The sequence below is a fragment of the Narcine bancroftii genome, chromosome 4 (assembly GCF_036971445.1).
Source record: "Narcine bancroftii isolate sNarBan1 chromosome 4, sNarBan1.hap1, whole genome shotgun sequence".
NCBI lineage: Eukaryota > Metazoa > Chordata > Chondrichthyes > Torpediniformes > Narcinidae > Narcine > Narcine bancroftii.
Genome location: NC_091472.1, coordinates 233627897 through 233648217, shown reverse-complemented (window position 1 = coordinate 233648217; position 20321 = coordinate 233627897). Strand labels below are relative to the sequence as shown.

Here is a 20321-nt window from a genome sequence, read left to right as displayed (position 1 = left end):
TCGAGGGCTCTGTCATGGAGAGGGTCAAGAACATCAAATTCCTGAGTGTCAACCTCTCTGAGGATCTGTCCTGGAGCCTCCATGTCGATGCACTCATGAAGAAGGCTTGCCAGCGACTAAACTTTGTGAGTTATTTGAGGAGATTCAGTACATCACTGAGAAAGTCGACTAAAATCTTCTACAGGTGTTCCTTACTGTTGACAGCATTCTGACTGGTTGCATCACTGTCTGGTATGAAGGTGCCAACACTCAGACAAGAAAAATCTCCAGAGGGTTGTAACTCGGCCTGCAACATCACCGGCACTAGACTTCACTCCATCAAGGACATCTATAAGAGGTGGTGCCTTAAGAAAGCAGCTTCTATCTTCAAGGACCACCACCATCCAGCCCTTGCCCTCTTCACTCTGCTACCATCGGGGGAAAAGGGACAGAAGCCTAAAGACTTACACTCAGCAGCACAAGGACAGCTTCTTCCCTGCTGCTATCAGATTCCTGAATGACTTTGACTTTTCGTGCATTATTTTTATTTATTGATGCAAGGTAGTTTATATGAATATTTACACTGTGATGCTGCCACAAAACAACAAATTTTGTGACTTGTTCATAACAATAAATTGATTCTCAATATGGACATACACTACAATTAAATTTGAAGGTTATTTTCTCATTTCCAAAAGGAACGTTTCTTCCTGGCATGTAGACCAACAAATGTCAGAAAACCTCTTTGGCTCTTCAGCCAAATAACTATCCTTCATAGAGATCACATTGTGTATAGACACCATGTTAAATATGGAACCAGGGTTGTGGGGGGGACAGTTCATCCAAAGCTAGACTTCTTCCTGCAACTGTAACCAGGTGCCAGCTGGCAACATGAAGCAAAAACATGTTGCATTTCTTCCTTTGCGAAACACAGAGGAATATGGTTGAATCTTTGATAAACGACTCTTCAAACAAAAAATCTAAAATTGAAACCATCCTGCTGGCTGAGGCAGTTCCATGCTAAATGTACGGAATTACTGAACATTACTGACTCTTCGATGATTAATGGCGTGATGTTTCCAATTAGTTTGCAATGAACTATATCATTGAAAAATGTAACAAGGCACCAATAGAAAAGCTGCATCAAATATCACATGTGAATTGCTTGATTACAAATTTAAAACTGTGGAGCACAGGGGTAAATAAAAGAAAAAACTCTTTGTCCCAAACATTATGGAGGGCACTGTTTATGCTGTTAGATTTCTACTCAGAAACTAATTGGCTCTGAAGTGCATCCAAGCTGGAGTTCAGACCAGCCAAAAATTAGATGAAACCATTCAACTTGTACACCAATGAAAGTCTCCCATGCACATGTGTCCCACTGGGGCAATAGTTCTTTCACCTCTGAGCATCTCTCAGGACATTAACACTTTAATTCACATCTAACTGGTATGAACTGGTGGGACAGAGGTAGAGAGGGTTAGAACCTTCATGTTCCTGGAGTCCATATTTGAGAAGACCCCAAATGGACCGAGCACACTGATGCAACTGTGAAGAAGGCACACTAACACCTCTATTTTCCAAAGAGTCTTAGGAGATCTGGCATGTTGTCAAATACTCAGTCAAACTTCTACAGGTGCATTGTGGAAAGTATACATCCTGGTTTGGGCATTCAAATGCACAAGAACACAGGTCAAGGTATTTCTTCAGCCTGAGGGTAGTAAATCTGTGGAATTTGTTGCCAGAGGCAGTTGTGGAGGCCAGATCATTGGGGGTATTTAAGGCAAAGAGTGACAGGTTCTTAATTAGCCAGGGCATAAAAGGTTTTGGGGAGAAGGTGGGCAGGAAGGATAAGTGGGAAAATGGATCAGCTCATGATTAAATGAAGGGGCAGACTCAATGGGCTGAATAGCCTAATTTTGTTCCTATATCTTATGGACTTAAAATTCATTTTATTGTCAAGAAATAATACATTTAAAATAAATACATAACATACCAACTTTTTTCTGCCATAAGGCAGGTGTCACTGTGAACATTGCTCAGCACCCATAACAATAGGAGAAAAACAAAAAAAGAGTCCCTTTAGAGTTACTGAGTGTCCGTGGATTCACCTCCAGTGATCCCACAGCCGCTGCACATATTCCAATTCAAACCATCGGCAACCCGAGCTCCAAATCCAAATCATTGATATGATCGGGAAGAAATCAGCAAACGAGGGGGGGGGCGTGGCAAGATGGCGTAAGGATCAGACGTGTCTTCCAGTCCTCTCCTGACTCTATCTTATTGTTTTGTCTAGAAATGCCCGTTAAAATTCTTTAAAAGTTTAGATAATTTCAGTGCTGTTAATTTAACTTATGATGGTACAATTGGTGGAAAAGAGCAAAAAAAAACGACAACAGATCATCAAAAAACTACATTTTCCAAAAGTTCAAGTTTTGGAGCCTACCTACAGGAAAGACACCTGGACTCTGGATCCCAGGAGAGAGGTACAGTGTTCGGATGTAGAGCTCTATATTACATCGGTAGAGCCCCCTAAAACAGCCTTTAGAACAAAGAGTTACTCAAAGGCATTTGTCAGCTGTAGAGGTGGTGCTGCAAACTGCATCTCTTGAGATACAAGAACCTATACAACTTGATGTACTGGGAGAATTTAATACATTATGGACTGGGGAAAACCCCGGCCAGCATCCTCCAGTCATTGCTGGAGAGGCTGTGGCTGGGGTTTCCACACGCAGTCATACTACAAGGAAGGCAACCAGAATGAAGGAAGGAATAGAAGATCTTTGGAGAAGAAGCAGGAATCTGTTGAGCCAAAGTCTCTTCCAATTGAAAATATTTTTGTGAATCTTGAATCTAAATTATCTTATACAATGCAGGTATTATTCAAGATTATGACTGAACTTGGTACTAGGTTTAATACTTTGGTGAAAATACATTCTCAACAGATGGCTGAGTTTGGAGCTTTTAAGCTTGAAGTGAGAGATAAATTTAATTCGTGTGAAGAAGATATAGACGAAATACGGGATCAAGTTTTTGATGTGACCAAAATGGTCAAAGACTTACAAACTCAAAATAAAAATTTGGTGAAAAAGATTGATTATTTGGAAAACCAATCCAGACGGAACAATATAAAGATTATTGGTTTGCCAGAAGGTATGGAGGGACCAGACCCAAGAAAATTTTTTACTGAATGGATTCCGCAGGTGTTGGGTCAAGAACATTTCCCGGAAGGTATAACACTGGAACATGCTCACAGAGCCTTGCGTAGAAGACCTATTTCAGGTCAAAGTCCAAGACCTGTTTTGGTTCGTTGCTTGAATTATTACGACAGAGAAATAATTTTATGAGTGGCTATTAGAAATGCACAACAGAGAAAATCACCCTTGATGATTCAAAATAATCGAGTTTTCTTCTATGCGGATTTGAGTCAAGAAGTTATGTTCCAACGACGGGAATTCAATCCTGCTAAAGAGTTGTTGTGGAAGAAAGGTTATAAGGCAACCTTTAGATATCCAGCTGTTTTGAAGGTTTTTCAAGATGGTTGCCAACCAAAGTTCTTTGATTCTCCAAAGGAAGCTATAGCATTTGCTCAAGAGCTGCCAATTACTCAGTTTCAACAGAGACATAGTCCGCCGCGATCTCTAAGGAGACAAGAGATGGAAGAAAAGAGCCGTGCTCCAAGAAGGAATGGTTGTAATGGTGACTCGGCAGTTGGAGCTGATTAAAAGAAGAGTTGTCCTTTTTTTTTCTAATGTTTTTTTTAAAAAAAAGGGATATTAAATAATGATGATGTTAGTTTAAGATGAAGTGAGAGTTGGGGGGGAGAACTGGATAGGCACTATTTCCTGAAAGTCATCTGCTACGTGTGAGTTATCTCACACCCATTTTTTTTGGTGCATTGCGCAGTTTAGATGGGAGGGGGTATTTTTAACCTCCTATCCGTTTTTTTTCCTTTTTTTTGTATTATTAGATTAAAAAGTGAAGGGGTTTTTTTGTTTAAATATAAAAAAAAGCATAAGAAAGTTTTGATTGTTTAAAAAACTAAAAATTGATGTGGTTTTTTTTGTAAAGTTTATTCAGTAGATAAGGAATATCTGAAATTTAAATGTGAATGGGTTGGATAAGTTTTTTTTTATATATTTTTTCTTTAACTTTAAGGTGAAAGGAGTGGTAATTCTGGTGTATATTATTTTGCTATTTTAGTTATAGAACGAAGGGAATAATGGTGAAAGTTATAAATTGAATTGTACAATTCTTAATGAGGCTTGAATTTTGTTTGTGGTTTATGCTCCATTTGCTGAAGATACAGATTTCGTTGTAGATGTGTTTTTATTATTTGGATATCTGAATTTTAATGTAATGATTGGGGATATTTAAATGTGGTATTGGAGCTTTTATTGGATAACTATTTAAGAGTAAAAGGGAAAAATGGTGGAAGAGTACTAAAATTGAATTGTACAATGCTTAATGAGGTTTGAATTTTGTTTTAAGATGGTGGTTTATGTGACTAATATGATGATAGATGTGAAGTTAGTTGATATTTGGTGAAGGTTTATCTCTATAGAGAAAGGTTTTTTTCCATCTTTTTTTTCATGCTATAATTTTTTTTAAGAATTGATTATTGTTTAAGAATTTTTGATAGATAATGTTACTAACTTTAATTTTTTATATTCTTTGGCTTGGCTTCGCGGACGAAGATTTATGGAGGGGGTAAAAAGTCCACGTCAGCTGCAGGCTCGTTTGTGGCTGACAAGTCCGATGCGGGACAGGCAGACACGATTGCAGCGGTTGCAAGGGAAAATTGGTTGGTTGGGGTTGGGTGTTGGGTTTTTCCTCCTTTGCCTTTTGTCAGTGAGGTGGGCTCTGCGGTCTTCTTCAAAGGAGGTTGCTGCCCGCCAAACTGTGAGGCGCCAAGATGCACGGTTTGAGGCGTTATCAGCCCACTGGCGGTGGTCAATGTGGCAGGCACCAAGAGATTTCTTTAGGCAGTCCTTGTACCTTTTCTTTGGTGCACCTCTGACACGGTGGCCAGTGGAGAGCTCGCCATATAATACGATCTTGGGAAGGCGATGGTCCTCCATTCTGGAGACGTGACCCATCCAGCGCAGCTGGATCTTCATAAGTGTGGACTCGATGCTGTCGACCTCTGCCATCTCGAGTACTTCGACGTTAGGGGTGTAAGCGCTCCAATGGATGTTGAGGATGGAGCGGAGACAACGCTGGTGGAAGCGTTCTAGGAGCCGTAGGTGGTGCCGGTAGAGGACCCATGATTCAGAGCCGAACAGGAGTGTGGGTATGACAACGGCTCTGTATACGCTTATCTTTGTGAGGTTTTTCAGTTGGTTGTTTTTCCAGACTCTTTTGTGTAGTCTTCCAAAGGCGCTATTTGCCTTGGCGAGTCTGTTGTCTATCTCATTGTCGATCCTTGCATCTGATGAAATGGTGCAGCCGAGATTGTGTTAAATATATGTTTCATCTTAACTCTGTTAAATATATGCATTTAAGTTTGATTTAAATATGTTTTTTAAGTCTGATATCTTAGTATTAATTACTTTTCTTTTTGTATTTTAATCAGTTATGTTTTTGTTTTTTTGTAAGTGGGTTTTTTTTCTCACATATATTATTAACTTTATTAATTCTTCACTCTTTATTTTGGGGGAAAGGGGGGGTTGGACTAATTTGAGTTGGGTTATTAATGTGTAATAATTATTGGGGAGGATATAGTTTATTTAGATTACTGATATTGTATTGTAATTTTATTATTTTATTCTTAATTTTTTTTAATGTAATCCTATATGTTATTCATGTTATAAAATCTTAAATAAAGTTTAAAAAAAAAATCAGCAAACGAGGGCCTTTGGAAGTCAATCTTGCCTTCAGCATTCCCATGAGTCAGTCACCAGCAGCCTGTAGCCTGTGAGAGTTCTTCAAGCGCAAGTTGCCTGCAGCCTGTGCAGGTTTTCAGCCACTGAGCCCCTCGTTAGTCCAGTGCCATGCTCATCATCCTTTAGGATTGTCTCTTTTGGTTCTCTTTTGGGGTGGGGTGGGGAGTGGTGGGGGAGGTTCTCACAGCTTTTGGTGCCCTGCTCTGAGTGGGCAACTCTCATGGTTTGCTGCCCAGCAAAGGTGCTGCCATCTTGGGTGCAGATCCCCAAGGTTGCAAGATATCTTTCAAACAAAAACACACCGTGAGCTCATTTCAAAGGGACCAGAAGCCTGTATGGAGCCACCCACATTAGGGTTTGAATGTGTAGGAAACAGAACTAACACTTTGTCACTAGTTTTAAATTTCTCATCTTTGCCTTGTAATCATACTAAACTTTCATCTTCTGTTGAGTGGTCTTTAAATTCTCCTTTGCCATTTCACAAGCTTTATGCAACCAATCCTTAAATTTAAAGATATAATTCAACAAATTTAAATGCACATCATTATTAACCCACTGATCCTTTAATAACATTAAAGGACCTCTCATTTCATTTCCAAAAACGAACTCAAATGGACTAAAAGCAAGTGATTCTTGGACAGACTCTCACTGCAAATAAAAATAAATGAACCCCTTCATCCAAATCCTTTTCATTCTCAAAACAACATGTTCTCATATCTTCTTCAGGGTTGAATGGAACCTCTCGAAGGCCCCTTGTCTCTTGTATGGTATGCATAAGATATAATCTGCTTAATTCTCAATTCATAAACCACTTGTTGGAATAAGTCTGACAGAAAATTACTCTTGATCTGACTGAATTTCTCTAGGCAGGCTAATTGCCTTTGCTTTAGTGTTTCTCAGAGGAATGGCCTCTGGAAACCTTGTGACTGCACGCATAATTGTCAACAAATACTGATTCCCAGGTTTGGTTTTAGGCAATGGGCCAACACAGTCCTTTTCTTTTAGCCACTATGGGGTCAACAAATCCCTTCAGAAGTGACTTTTCCTTTGACCATGATGGGATTCACCAAATCCCCTTTGGCCACGATAGGATTCAACCAGTCCCTTTTTGTCCACAATGAGATTCAACCAGTCCTTTTTTGTCCTCGATGGGATTCAACCAGTCCTCTTTGGCCACAATGGGATTCAACCAGTCCTCTTTGGCCACAATAGGATTCAACATGCTTGTTGAGCTTTCCCTTTAATTACCCTCTGTAATATTTTGCAATTTTCCTACCAATCTCAACCTTTTTCATTTGTGGTTTCATTGAAGCAATTGCCAATAGTCATCAACTCGTGCTTTTTAGTCTTTTTCAAATTCTCAGTAAAGGGTAATGCCAAAAATCCCTCTATATCCATGCTGTAGGTTTTTTGCTGTTGATTTCACACTCACACTAGCTTTTAATTAGTTTTACCAAAGGAATTTCCAAGACTAGAATGGAATCCATCAGTCACCAAGCTCCAGATGATTGACCATTAATCAATCGACCTCTCAGCTCCCAAATTTGTTTGAATCCTGGACAAGCACCCACTTTGTTACGTCTCAAACCAGTAACAACAGAAGACACAATTCAAAAGGGTTAAATTTTAACTCTAATTTATTAATGACTATTAACAATATAATGTCTTAACACAATTAACCCCACTATAAATATCTATAGCAAATATACAGATATATATTTATAAATAATGTATATGTGGAAAACCGCAGATCTTTACAGTTTGTGCCCAATATTCAAAAAAGGAAAAATCCCCAAACCCCAGCAAACTTACAAACCCTCACTTATGAGGCACGTGCATTTCACACAGCTCTCCAGCTGCCCTCCGCTGCTCCAACTGCCATTCTCTGCTTCACAGCTGGATTTTCCCTTTGTTCTCGAAAGTTCCAAGCAATTGGTGAGTCAGCACTCAGCTGTACCACAAGTTGCACAGAGTTCTTGGCAGAAATCCATCTTTATAATGGCAGTCCACACTCCAAAACAATATGAACATTTGGATCATGTGCCAATCTTATGGTGGACATGCTCAGCCACTGTATATTATCAATTTCCTCCACATAGTTGTAGAAGGTTATATTATCTGGTCCCTTTGATAGACAAAGTACCTTAAAACTATCTTACCAAACAATATTCTCAATATTGTGATCTTGTAATCTCCAAATTTGTTTATTCTATTAACATTTTGTTACTATCATAGCGGCCCAGTTAGTGTAGTGGATAGCACAATTCTGTTACAGCGCCAGCGACCAGGGGTTGAATCTCGTGCTTTCAATAAGGAGTTTTCAGGTTGTCCACATGTCCTCCCACCCTTCAAAATGTACGGGATCGTAGACCAATTGGGCATCATGGGATTGTGGATCAGAAGGGCCCTTTACCATGTTGTATGTCTAAATTTTAAAAGGCAACACATCTTGTACCCCACAAAAGTTGCTTGAACTATTCTAAACCACCTAATCCATAAATGCAACAACAGCTGCAGCCGCCACTCCAGACCTGAGTTGACGACTTAACATATCACTCAATTGCATCTCCAGCTCCTGTTGGGAATTTCCATCCTTGTCAAAGCTTTGTTTTCCAGCAAAATATTTAAACCTTCCTTTTGGCAACACCCCAAAACCAATGTAATTTTTTATTTTGGCTGTATATGCATAATTTAACCTTCATTGTCAACAGTTGAAACTAAAATCCCATGCACTAGAAAGCAGAAGTTATAGATGAATCCTTGAATGCTTCTTGTTTACTACTACGAAATGCAAAGTATAGTTAAAATCGGCACAAGATTAGGGAATGGAATTTGCACGAGATCATACTCTCTTCGACTAAAGATCTACTGCAACATCAATCGACCATTCCAGTTCATTCAGCACAAATCAGAGATCATATCCTCAACCTCTGTGACTTGGTCTGCCCGATTGTGTACATGTAGCCATTAAAATCCTCTCATTAAATTTGTGCTCTTCCCCTAATTCTGTAATCCAATCATGGAAAGGAAATTCACTCATCAGCAATGGAAGGGCCCAGTCCAAATAGAAGTGGATCAATTGTCAGCAACAGGAATGCTTTTGTAATTTCAATATCTCCAATGCTCCAAAACATCAGCAGAAATGCACGCAGTCACTTTCAAATGTAGATTTTAAAAGTCACATGACAAAAAGCCTTAAATGCTCATGAAAACCCATCTCCCTAGTATAGACTCTTGTTGAATTATAGATCCCATTTAAAATTTCAGTGTGGCAATAAGATACTTCTGTTCAACCCTAAATTATGTATTATTTTTTTTAAACAGACATAACCAGGACTCAAATTAAACTTTCAACTGGTCCATTTACAAGTAGGTACACAACCGGCATGTTCTTTCTCAATTAACTACCTAATTCAATTTCAATTTTGGGAAAGAATTCCAAATTGCAACAACTTTCTGAGAGTAGTCATTTTTCCAATTTCTCACTAGCTTTTGGAAACATTAGATGACCCTTTTATCCTTGATAAGATAGAAGTCTGTTTTCATATACACAAAACTGTGCAGATGCACCAAAATTCTTGCTTGCCCAATGAGGAAAAAAAAAAGATGATACCGTAAAACCCCAGGTATCCAGTACCTATGGGGATTGGTAGGTGCTGGATAAGTGTATTTTTCAGTTGCTTAGCACTTACTCTTCTAATGCCTAACTACCGTAATACACTTGCATTAAGAATAAACAGTTTAAAAGACAAAAACTATACTGTACTTAGACTGAACAAACTTCACTTGCATGAATATATATATCTTAAAGCATTTTACTTTATTTTCAGTCACAATCTTTGAAAACATTTAAACATCACTGCATCTGCAGGTCCCTCCCCCTCCACGAAGCCACCCAAAGATGAACAATAACATTGTAGATAAATTAACTCCGCCTCCCCTAAGTCCTCTGACCAGAACGACTCTTACTAAACAGGGATGAGGACACTTTAAGAGAGTCGCCGCCGCAACAGTGAGCGGCATCAACCAGCTCTTCATCCTGGGAGACGCCATTTTATTCAAACAAAATTTTATTTAAACAGCTGCTACAACCAAAGCATGACCAAGGCATTCCATTGGCTGAACATTTACTCCCACCTTCATCAAAGGTTTATGTGTTATTCCAGAGAACATTTACTTTTACAATTTTTTACCTATTATTTTATTCTTACTTAATTTTTTAAACTTTATTTTCCCTGATTTTTTTTGCCAGTTGCTTAATTCCGAATACCAGGGGTTTTACTAAGTAAATATAAAAGGATAAAATTCATAGCCACAACTAATGCAAAAAAAGTGATTGATGCTGCAATGGTACAGACAGATCTTTAATGATTGTGAAATACTTTATTGTTATGGTAGTACAAGAAGTTTCAAGAGCCTTAGCCCCATTATCAAACAATGTACCAGTCAGCTGGACATTGCCACACTACCTATCCTGATGGAAAAGTTTTCCAAATACCTTTGAACACAAGTCCATCAGGAAGTGATTTGCACGGAACATCCTGCAGGCACTGAAGGGAAGGACTCAATTGATAATGTGGGGTGGTTCCTCAGCTCAACTGTCCAGGTTATTTGGCAGATGCCTCACTGCCAAATCTCACTAACACACACCAGGTCTTGACCTGGCTGGTGGTGAGTGGTCCCCTTCAAGTCAGATCTTTCCTGTATTACCAGAATATTACCCACAACACAGGATCCCTGAAACGACGGCAGTGGAGTGAAGACTATCGCCCACCTCTGCAGAATATGGATTTACTAAGTCTGTGTTGAATCCTTCTTATGGTTCATCCCCAGCAGCAGCATAACAGCGGACTCATGCGTGACTAACATTCAGATCTTCTGGAAGATCATCAACTCGGTGAAAGACGTCCTTTGATCCACCCCTAAACCTGTTGGTCTTCCACCACACTGAGATGTCAGTAAGGGAATGCTGTTGACTGGCACATTCCAGGATGTGTATGTGCTAAGCAACGTGCTGAGACTTGGTGCAGCCAACACAAGGGCTTTGTAGGTAAAGACCACAATCTAGAGTTCTTCTGCTACTAGACACTGAGAGGCTGAGACCAGAGGCGAACCCCCTCAAACAAAGGACAGGGAGTAACTACAAGGCAACGCAAGTGGCAACGGTGCCATGTAACAAATTAAATAATGAATGTAACATTGTTCGGTAATATAATGTATGAAGATGACACGAAGGATGCAAAAAGACTTTCAATGTTTTATCTTTGAACATAATTTTATTGTGAGTATTTTTGGAATAAATGCTATTGCAAAAAAAAAATTGTAATTGAACCTGGAGGTGCCAGACTTCAGTACCATCTACCTGAAGATAGCAGCAAGAAGAAAGTGTGACCAGGGTAATGGGGATCCTTTGTGATGTTGGCTGCTTTCTTGATACAGTGCCTCACATAGAAGTCTTTGATGGATGGGAAGTCAGTGCCTTTGATGGGTTTGGGCTACATCTGCCATTGTTTTGCATTCCTCGGCACTGGAGTTTCCAAACCAAACCTTGATGCAACCAGACAGTATACTTTCTACAGCTTTATAGAGTATTCAATGACATGTCAAATCTCGTCAAAGTCCAGTTGGTAGTACGCCTTCTTCATAGTTGGCTAGCCTCAGGAGAGGTCTTCCAATATGCCCATGAACACGAAGATCTTACCATGCCTACCACCAGTCCGCTAAAGAAGAGGTTCATGGTCCCTTGGTCTCCCTTTCCTGAAGTCCATAATAAGCTACTTGGTCTTGGTGATTTTGAGAGCGAGACTTGGTTCTCGCACCACACAACCAGATTCTCCATTTCCATCCTATATTTTGAGGGAAATGAAAAGTCCATGTTACAGGTTGAGATTCTTCAACTAGGCTTCTTACTATTGTCACTTATAGAGATTTGGCAGATGGAGTTCAACGGATGGCAGCATTGAAGTATGAAATTGTAGTATGTCTCTGAGATTTAATGCAAAGTTAGTCTAATCTAGGACAGTGTCCAGGAAAGATGCAACAGTTGGTGGTAAGGGTATACATGTGCAGGGCAGAGGAAAACCATTTGTTGGCTTTTTAAGCAGAATAACTAATCCCACTTGTAAAACACAGAAGTCTGCAATCACTGTGGTTGAAGTGAAAACACAATGCTGGAGAAACTCTGCATATCAAACAGTGTACTTTATATAGCAAAGATTAAGATACAGACCAATGTTTCAGGCTTGAGCCCTTCATCAAACTATACTGACACTTCTGAAATGAGGCCCCGTTTATGCAAAAGCACAGCCAGATTGAACCACAGTGTAATCTTTCTTAAGCCTGAACAACAATAGCTCAAAACAATACTCCCCTTGCTGTCACTGACGATCGCTTGTTGTTGTGGAACAAGTTGACCTTGGATTACCCTCTCCCAAAGTTTCCAGCATGAGGCTGACTGCTCTGCAGTTACTGGATTTATCCTTTTTACTTGTGAGAAAAGATGAAACATTTGTAACCCTTTAGTCTTCTGCAAGGTATTCATGAAGGATTGGAAGATCGGAGTTTCACTCGACAACCCAAGATCTACACTAATTGAGATTTTCAATTTGAAATTTGTCCTCCTGTTAATTTCCCCCACTAGTTTATACCTTAATTTCTTCAATTTCACCATCATGGAAACATCATGAAAACATTAAAAAGGATTTATTTTGCGTCAGTAATGCTCACCACCTACATCAAAATCAATTTAACTGATAATCTTTTCCCACGCCTTTTGTCCATTTGCTGCATCAAATGTGACACTCAGTGGGTCTGGTCTCCATTTCCAGCTACATTCTAATCCCTTTATTTTTAGAAAATACTTTGGACTCCCTTCTCCCTAACATTGTTTACTCTCTCCACCTGAAGTATCTTCTCTGAAAGCCTTCTGTTAATCAATTACTGTTACTCAATTACCATTTTCGGCCATGATCGATGTTATCAGCTATTTGAAATCAGCTGGCTTCCAGGCATAGATCTTGACCACGAACTGCTCATTTCTACTCTGCACCTGATGATCATCATTTCCTACATTATAAAAGTTATTATACTTTCAAAGGACACAAGTCATCATGTGGTTCAGGACATCCAGAGGTAATGAAAGAAATTCTTCCATTAAAATGTGCCCCATTTTTCCAATGTCATTTCCCAAAACTATATCTGTCATAGCTTCCCCTCCTCATTGAGCTGAAAAAGTACAGATTTTTTAAAAAACTGCAACACGCTTTTTATGAATTCTGTTCCAATGGTCTTTAAAGTGATCATCTCCCCAGTGTATTTTATGGCAACTAAAATTTCTTCATTATCACCAACAAATTGTAATTCCATCTTTCAGATACCCATGCCAGCATGTGCTTCTCACTATTTGATCAATTAAAATATACCTTGTGTGGAAATAACACAATCTTATACCACTCTTAAGCACCAACATTATTATGCCCTCTTTTCTAATATTCCCCGACCTGAACCCAGAAAAATAGCTTTTTTTTTAAATCATTCCCTGAAACATTCATTAGTTTGCCAGTTTACCAGCTACGCTCCGAAATAAAGGCCTGGTTTATTCAAACTGCTCCAGGCACTTATGCAAATACACACCCTGCTCTAGTCTGCCTTCCCTTTTCTGTCATCTGCTCTCACTTTTTGCATTGCCCTTTATTGCAAAACTGTTTCTCTCTCCCCATTCTCTGTGCAACTTCCATCTCTCTGATGCTTGGTTCCTCTTCCCATTAGAGCTGAAAAAAAGAATTTCATGTCAGGCCCTTAATAACAAAATATTATCTCATCTGAAATTAATCACTTTGAACCATTCTTGCTGTTTCCACTCTGAATGTATTTGAGAGGTCAATAAAGAGTGAGTGTTACTGTGTCACAATCCTAATATGGAGGAAACTGTGTTTTGCCACTTGCATCTGTTCTAAGCAAGGGGACAATGTGGTGCTTTGCAAATAAACATCAAAGTTCAGATTTATTGCCAGAGTACATACATGACACATCACATACAACCCTGAGATTCTTTTGCCTGTGGGCAGGCAGAATTTATACTTAATTATGTTGATTCTCACAGTATTGTTGCCCAATCTAACTTTATTAAGTACAAAATGAAATTTTATCTCTAAAATATATTGGATTTTCTAATACCTCTGAAAGGTCACAAAGTTTAGAAATACAACAATGTACAAAATATTAATTTTTTTACGTGACTGAAATAGAAAATTACGTGGCATTTCTGAATGCTGCTGCAGCGTACACCATTGGTTTTGATCACTGCCATTATAACAAAAAGCAAAGAGGGGAGTTTTAAAACATATTTTGAGCATTTTGTAATTTGAAGGAGAAAGGAATAAGATCAAGAATAGACATTGTGAATAATTCACACACCCTGTCCATCTAAATCAAAATCGCAGTTGCCCAAGGAACAGATTGGACAATCATACTGATTCCAATGTTACAGAGTATATAGCTATAGAGCTACAGCTACAGAGTATAGAAGTGACAAAAAAAATCACGATTACTTGGAAAAGGTATTACCTGTTATTTTGATGTTAAGCATCACTTCAGATAACTTGGCAAAATTAGAATCTGCATTCTCGATTGGCATGGTTAGTGTAGCAGTCAGCGCAATGCTATTACTGTGCTAGTGATCCGGATGGTTTCAAAACCCATGCTCTCTTTAAGGAGTTTGTATGTTCTCCAGGTGATCTGGTTTCCTCCCACCTTTCAAAACGTACTGGGGGTGGGGGTGTTGTAGATCAATTAGAAGTAATTGGGAAGCATGGGCACGTGGCCCAAAAGGGCCTGCATGTCTAAATTTAAATATAAAAATTTAAATCGATAACACTGTACAGATGTTCATGTAAAATACAGAGAACTAATGCCTTTCTAGGTGACTGAACTAATGCCTTTCTAGGTGACTGAACTAAGGATTACAAAAGAAAAAGTTAATTAAGTATTCTCCAGATGGGCCAGAGAATGTCAATAGCACAAGTTGTCTGTCCATGCAAGACTGATGTAAAAAAAACACAATGCTTTGTGCCTTTCAGTAGATCAAACAGTGCACTTTATATTGCAAAGGTACGATACATAACCAACATTTTAGGCTTGAGCCCTTAATCAAGAACTTAAAATATGTGGGCTACCATCAGAAGAAAATGGTGGTGGGGGGGCGGTGCTAGAAGCACAGTCTCATAGGCAGGTAAGTGGCTAAAGGATGAAGGACACACCAGCAAGCAGGGGGAGGAGGGATGGGTCTGTAAATGGAGAGGGAAAGGGATGGAGAGCTGGAGGAAAGAAGACAAAGGGGAAGGGAGGGAAAACAGAGTAAGCTAGTAAAAACTGGAGAAGTCTATGTTAATGCCATCTGGCTGGAGTGCCCATATGTAAGATTAAGCATTGCTCCTCCAATTTACAGATGATCATGGTGGGACAGTACACAAGGCCATGGATAGACATGTCATCATGGGAGTGGGGTGTGGAATTGAAGTGTTTGGCCTATCTGATGTAGTTGGCAACAGTTTTGATCAGGGCTGGTGTTTATGGGAAAAGAATAAGAAATAAAAATCCCTGAAATTCTCACTCATCCATCATCCACTGATCCCTGTAAATACATTCATGCTCAGTTCTAATACAGCCTGGGCCATCATTCATGAGGAGTCCATTCACACCTTCTTTAGTCATTCAATTATATCACTGATGACCTACACTTCAACTCTATTCACCTGCCTTTGGAGCTATCACCATCAACAAATAAAAACAAAATAAAATTCTGCCATTCATCATACATATTACAAAAGGCATTCCAAGGATATGATTTAAAGGTTGTTTAAATTGGAAGAAAGCATAGTATTGACAGATTTAAAGTTTCCGTGAACAATTGAAAAAAAAACATTTCCCATGATTGCAACTCTGTTAAATTATATCCCTCAAGATAACTGAACTTGATCATATTCATTCAGGTTTGAAAGGGTGAGCAGCCTCTTCTTGTCCCTAATTCATACGTTTGTCTGATCATTTCCCTCAAACCTCCACTGCTACGAACAAGTCACTTTGTGCACATTCCATTTTCAATGCTTAGTTTGAAATCATGATGCTTCCTCAGTCTTCATTTTCTACTGCAACTTGAGCCGGGCACCGCATGCTCAATAAATGACTCCTTTCTCCGGCCCGAGTTTGAGTGGCATTCCGCACAATGAGCCGTGGCACCTGCTGTCAACAACACGAACGATAATCACATCTACTCAGTCTTTAGAAGTTGATGATATGCAACCTCCCACTCTCCCCACACATGTTCCAGATCACATGCCTCACTAGTTTTTTTTTTGCAAAATAGGAGGAAGGAAGAGGCTGGAAGAAGAGGAAGAAGGAGGAGGAGGAGGAGGGGGGGTGAAAAAGCGGAAGAACAAATGTCATTATTCGAACTAATGTAGATGAAAAAGAGTTACGATTTCATTAACCAGACCAACAGTCAAGCAGAACAGTCCAGCCCCAGCCAAAGAGAATATTCACCCTCATAACCACAAAAGCAGCATCACAAAATCACCAGGAAAGCGTATCAATCCTTGCACGAAGCTCAGTATCAAGAAGTTTTATGAAAAGCACAATTTAACCGCAAACAAGACAATAAATACCACAGATCTTGGACCCCAGGAAGGCGGTGTTGAGTGACTGAATGGCCGGGAGCGAGTGCCCAGACCCAGTGGCTGAGGAAGCCCGAGTCGGGTAACGGGAGGGCAGTCTGAACCCCAGACCGGTTCAACGGGCCGGTCAGCCCGTCGCCGGACTGCAGAGCGGCAGCGACCACCGGGAGGAGAGCGTATCGAGCCGTGAGGGAGGGGCAGTCCTGGGGATCGGGGCTGGGGAGGTGTCCGATCCCGCGGACGCGACCCCTCTCCCAGCGGGCGCGGTCCCCCTCACCTGGATGTAGTTGCTCTCGCAGTACTCGGCCACCCGGTCCAGGTTGTGGTAACTGTCCAGCAGCGCTCGGCGGCCTGCGGGGATCTCCTCCTCCAGCAACATCTGCAGCTCCGCCATCTTCCCCACATCTTCCGACACTGGATGCGGGAGCCCGAGAGGAGGGACCGGAACCGGAAAGCGGGCAAGTGGGTCACGGCCACTTCCGACAGGGACGAGCAGGCGAGCGTTCCTTGCCAGCGAAGCCACCTCCACACGCCCCAGCCCCGACCCCAGCAACCAAGACCCCCTTGCAGTTACCACACATCCAAGTAACGACCCACTGCCAACCACCACTCTCCTCGCAACCAACAACTCCGCTCCAGAAACAATAAATTCCAGTGTCCAGCAACCACCAACCTCAGCAATGAACACCACCTCCAAGCTCGCAACTCGTATTTGCCCAGCAAACACTGCACATCCTGATAACCAGTCATCCTAGTAATCACAGTGACCCTGGCACCTACCCGTCATCTAGGCAGACCACATCATCAGTCTACCGAGTAATCACCACATTCTAGTAACTACATCCGAGGGGCTGCACCAGCCTCCTACCTGTAATTACTATTTACACTATTAGCAATCAGTATGCCTACTTGCAACAAATATTTCCTTTAATAACCACTCATCCAGCAGTAACTATTATTCTAATAAATAACATAAGAAATAGGCTATTCAGCCCATTGAGTCTGCCCCAATATTTAATTATGTCTCACTCAGCCCCAGCCTGGTCATCTTACCAAAACCTTAATGCCCTGGCTAATCAAGAATCTATCAACCTCTGCTTTAATACACCCAATGACCAGGCCTTCACAATCACCTCGGAAGCAAATTCCACAGATTCACCACCCTCTTGGCTGAAGAACTTTCTTCGCATCTCTGTTCCAAGCACACTCCCTTTAATCCTGAAGTTGTGCTCTTTTGTCCTCGACTCTTCCACCGTGAGAAGCAACCTTTCTACATCTACTCTGTTTGTGCCTTTCAACATACAAAAGGTTACAATAAACATCCCCCCTCATTTGCCTAAATTCCATCGAGTACAGGCTGTCAAACACACCTAATATGATAACCCTTTCAGTCCTGGAATCATCCTTGCGAACCTCCTCCGAACTCTCTCTAATGTCAGCACATCCTTTCTTAAAAGATGAGTCCAAAACTGCTCATGATACTTCAAGTGAAGTCTCACTAGTACCTAATGAAGGTTCAACATCACATCCCCTGCTCTTATATTCTATTGCTCTTGAAATGAATGCCAGCTTTGCATTTGCCTTCTTCACCACTGACCCAACATGCAAGTTTATTTTCAGGCTATCCTGCACGAGCATCACCAAATCAATAAGAATCAACCATTACCTATCCCCTCCAAGCACTGAAGCTCAAATAATCATAGTAGCCAAAGATGACACCACAATCTGTTTCATCCCATGTAACCATTCTTACCCAAGTGAAGCATCTATATATTGTCGTTTAATAAGGTAAATAAACAGGATAAAGCTTCCACATAATATCCGTTATTGATGGTGATCAATACCCAACTAAAAGAGACACACAAGAGACTTCAGATGCTGGAATTTGAAGCAAAAAACCATCTGCTAGTGGATCTAATTGGTTTGAGCAGCATCATTGCAGGGGTTGGGGGAGCTGTCATATTTTCAGGTCTGAACCTTCATCAATACATAATGAAAAGCCTTGTGTTCATTGCACCTCATGTAACATAATTTTTTTAATGTAGTCGGAGAGAAGTATGAAAGAAACCAAAACTTGACTGCTTCACAAGAGGGCCCAAAAATTTTGAGAAGAGTCCTAAGGAGGCCATTACCTGATAAAAGGTTGAGAATGGCTGGTCGAGATCTTCAACCATCCTTTCACGTATATGACTGGTGGCTGTGGTGGTGCATGAAGGCAGTGGGAACATCCCGCCATCACTGTCTGTGTTTATCAAGAAATATTGAGAATATGGGAAGAGGCCCACATTTTCTCGGGACTCGCTGAGAACATTTATTGTTGGAGGACAGTCTAGTGCAGGAGGAGCAGGCTGTCAGAGGATTTTGTGAATGCTGAATGGAAGATTCATCCTCTCATACATTTCAATGAAAGTACAATGGCTTGGAGCTCAGCCTCTGGGTGTATGTTAATACAATCTTCAACTGCAAAGCAGTGCAGTACAAATCATTTACAGTCCTATACACAGATAAACTCCTTAGGGACAGAGAGGCAGTTAACACCACGAGCGGGAACAGTTCTTTAATCATGATTCTGCCCTGGACTTCAGTCCACTTGATTCCATCCCACAGCAGCTTCACCTTTGATTGCGAGGGACTGTGAAACACTCTCCTCAAATACAGTTGACCATAGAAATTCATGTCCACCTAATGTGAACTGTGACCTTAACTGAACAATTTTCAGTAAAAGCTGATAGGGAACAAGGCTGCATCTTTCCCCCTGGAGTTTTTCTCAATCTTGCAGCAATGTCACACCTCAGCTCAATAAACTGCCTGCAGGTGTGGAACTAACCTTTGGAACTAATGAGAAATTGTTCAATTCCACTCCAGAAACAGACCAATGATCCATTAATGCAATTATACTTTTTTCCAAAAATGTTCCCAAGTATCACTAACTCATAATGACAATTTATAACTTAGATTAGATACTATTTATTGTCATGTAATAAAACAGAAATGTAATATTACACAAAATTGCCTTTAGTCAGTCATAAGGCAGACAAAGATTCACTATTATATTGCTCGGCGCCCATTACAGTTAGAGAAAAAGTAAAAGAAAGTTCCCCAGTCATTGAGTGTCCGTGGATTTGGCTCTTGTGCTCCCATAGCCTCTGTAGGCGCACAAGTCTCCCTTTGGGAGCCCTCCTTGCCTTCAGCATCCTCTTGAATCCCGGTTCTGATATTTGATTCTCATGATCCGGTCTCCAGCAGCCTGGAGTCTGGTGTGAGTCATTTAACCTCATCGACAGCAGCCTGCAACCTGTGTGGGTTTGTCGATCGCAAGTCGCCAACAGTTCGCTGCCTATGTGTCTCCTTCAAACTCAGAGCTGCTCGCTAGTTTTCCACCGTAGACACTGTCCTGTAGGTTCTCTGCTTCTTCTCAATGGTGGGTGTTCTGTTACTGGTACCCTACACCAATCCACTGCTCCCCCAAAGTCTGCAATCCCTTGAGGCTGCAGCTGAACACAGGTGCCGCAATCTTGGGCCTAGACCCCAGAATCACAAAATTTTAAAATAAAACACCATCAGCTCCTTTTTACAGGCCATTTAAAGCCTTTATGGCAGCATCAGCAATAGGAATGGGCAGTAGAACCCTGCAGGGAAGTGCTGTGTTTCCACTCCGTGCTCTCCACGAGTCCGCATCAATGGCAGCACTGCCATTAAATTTGTATCTACAGTAGATACTACTTAGCAATTTCCATCCTCAAGCTATCACAGACCTTGTGTTGCACCTAACACTTCAATTTCAAGT

General features: G+C 40.7%; 1 protein-coding gene across 4 annotated transcripts in view; it reads right to left on the bottom strand.

The window, feature by feature from the left end:
- Window positions 1-17075, bottom strand: part of LOC138761718 (abl interactor 2) — a 172398-nt gene extending 155323 nt beyond the window's left edge. For 2 of the 4 annotated variants that reach the window (XM_069934328.1, XM_069934326.1), the window contains exon 1: window positions 16812-17059. In XM_069934328.1, coding sequence (XP_069790429.1) covers window positions 16812-16928 — 117 coding nt within the window. In that variant the 5' untranslated portion in view covers window positions 16929-17059. Of the gene's footprint in view, window positions 1-16811 lie in introns of all 4 variants that reach the window. The other 2 variants (XM_069934327.1, XM_069934325.1) reach the window with 2 other exon arrangements.
- Window positions 17076-20321: the final 3246 nt, after the last annotated feature.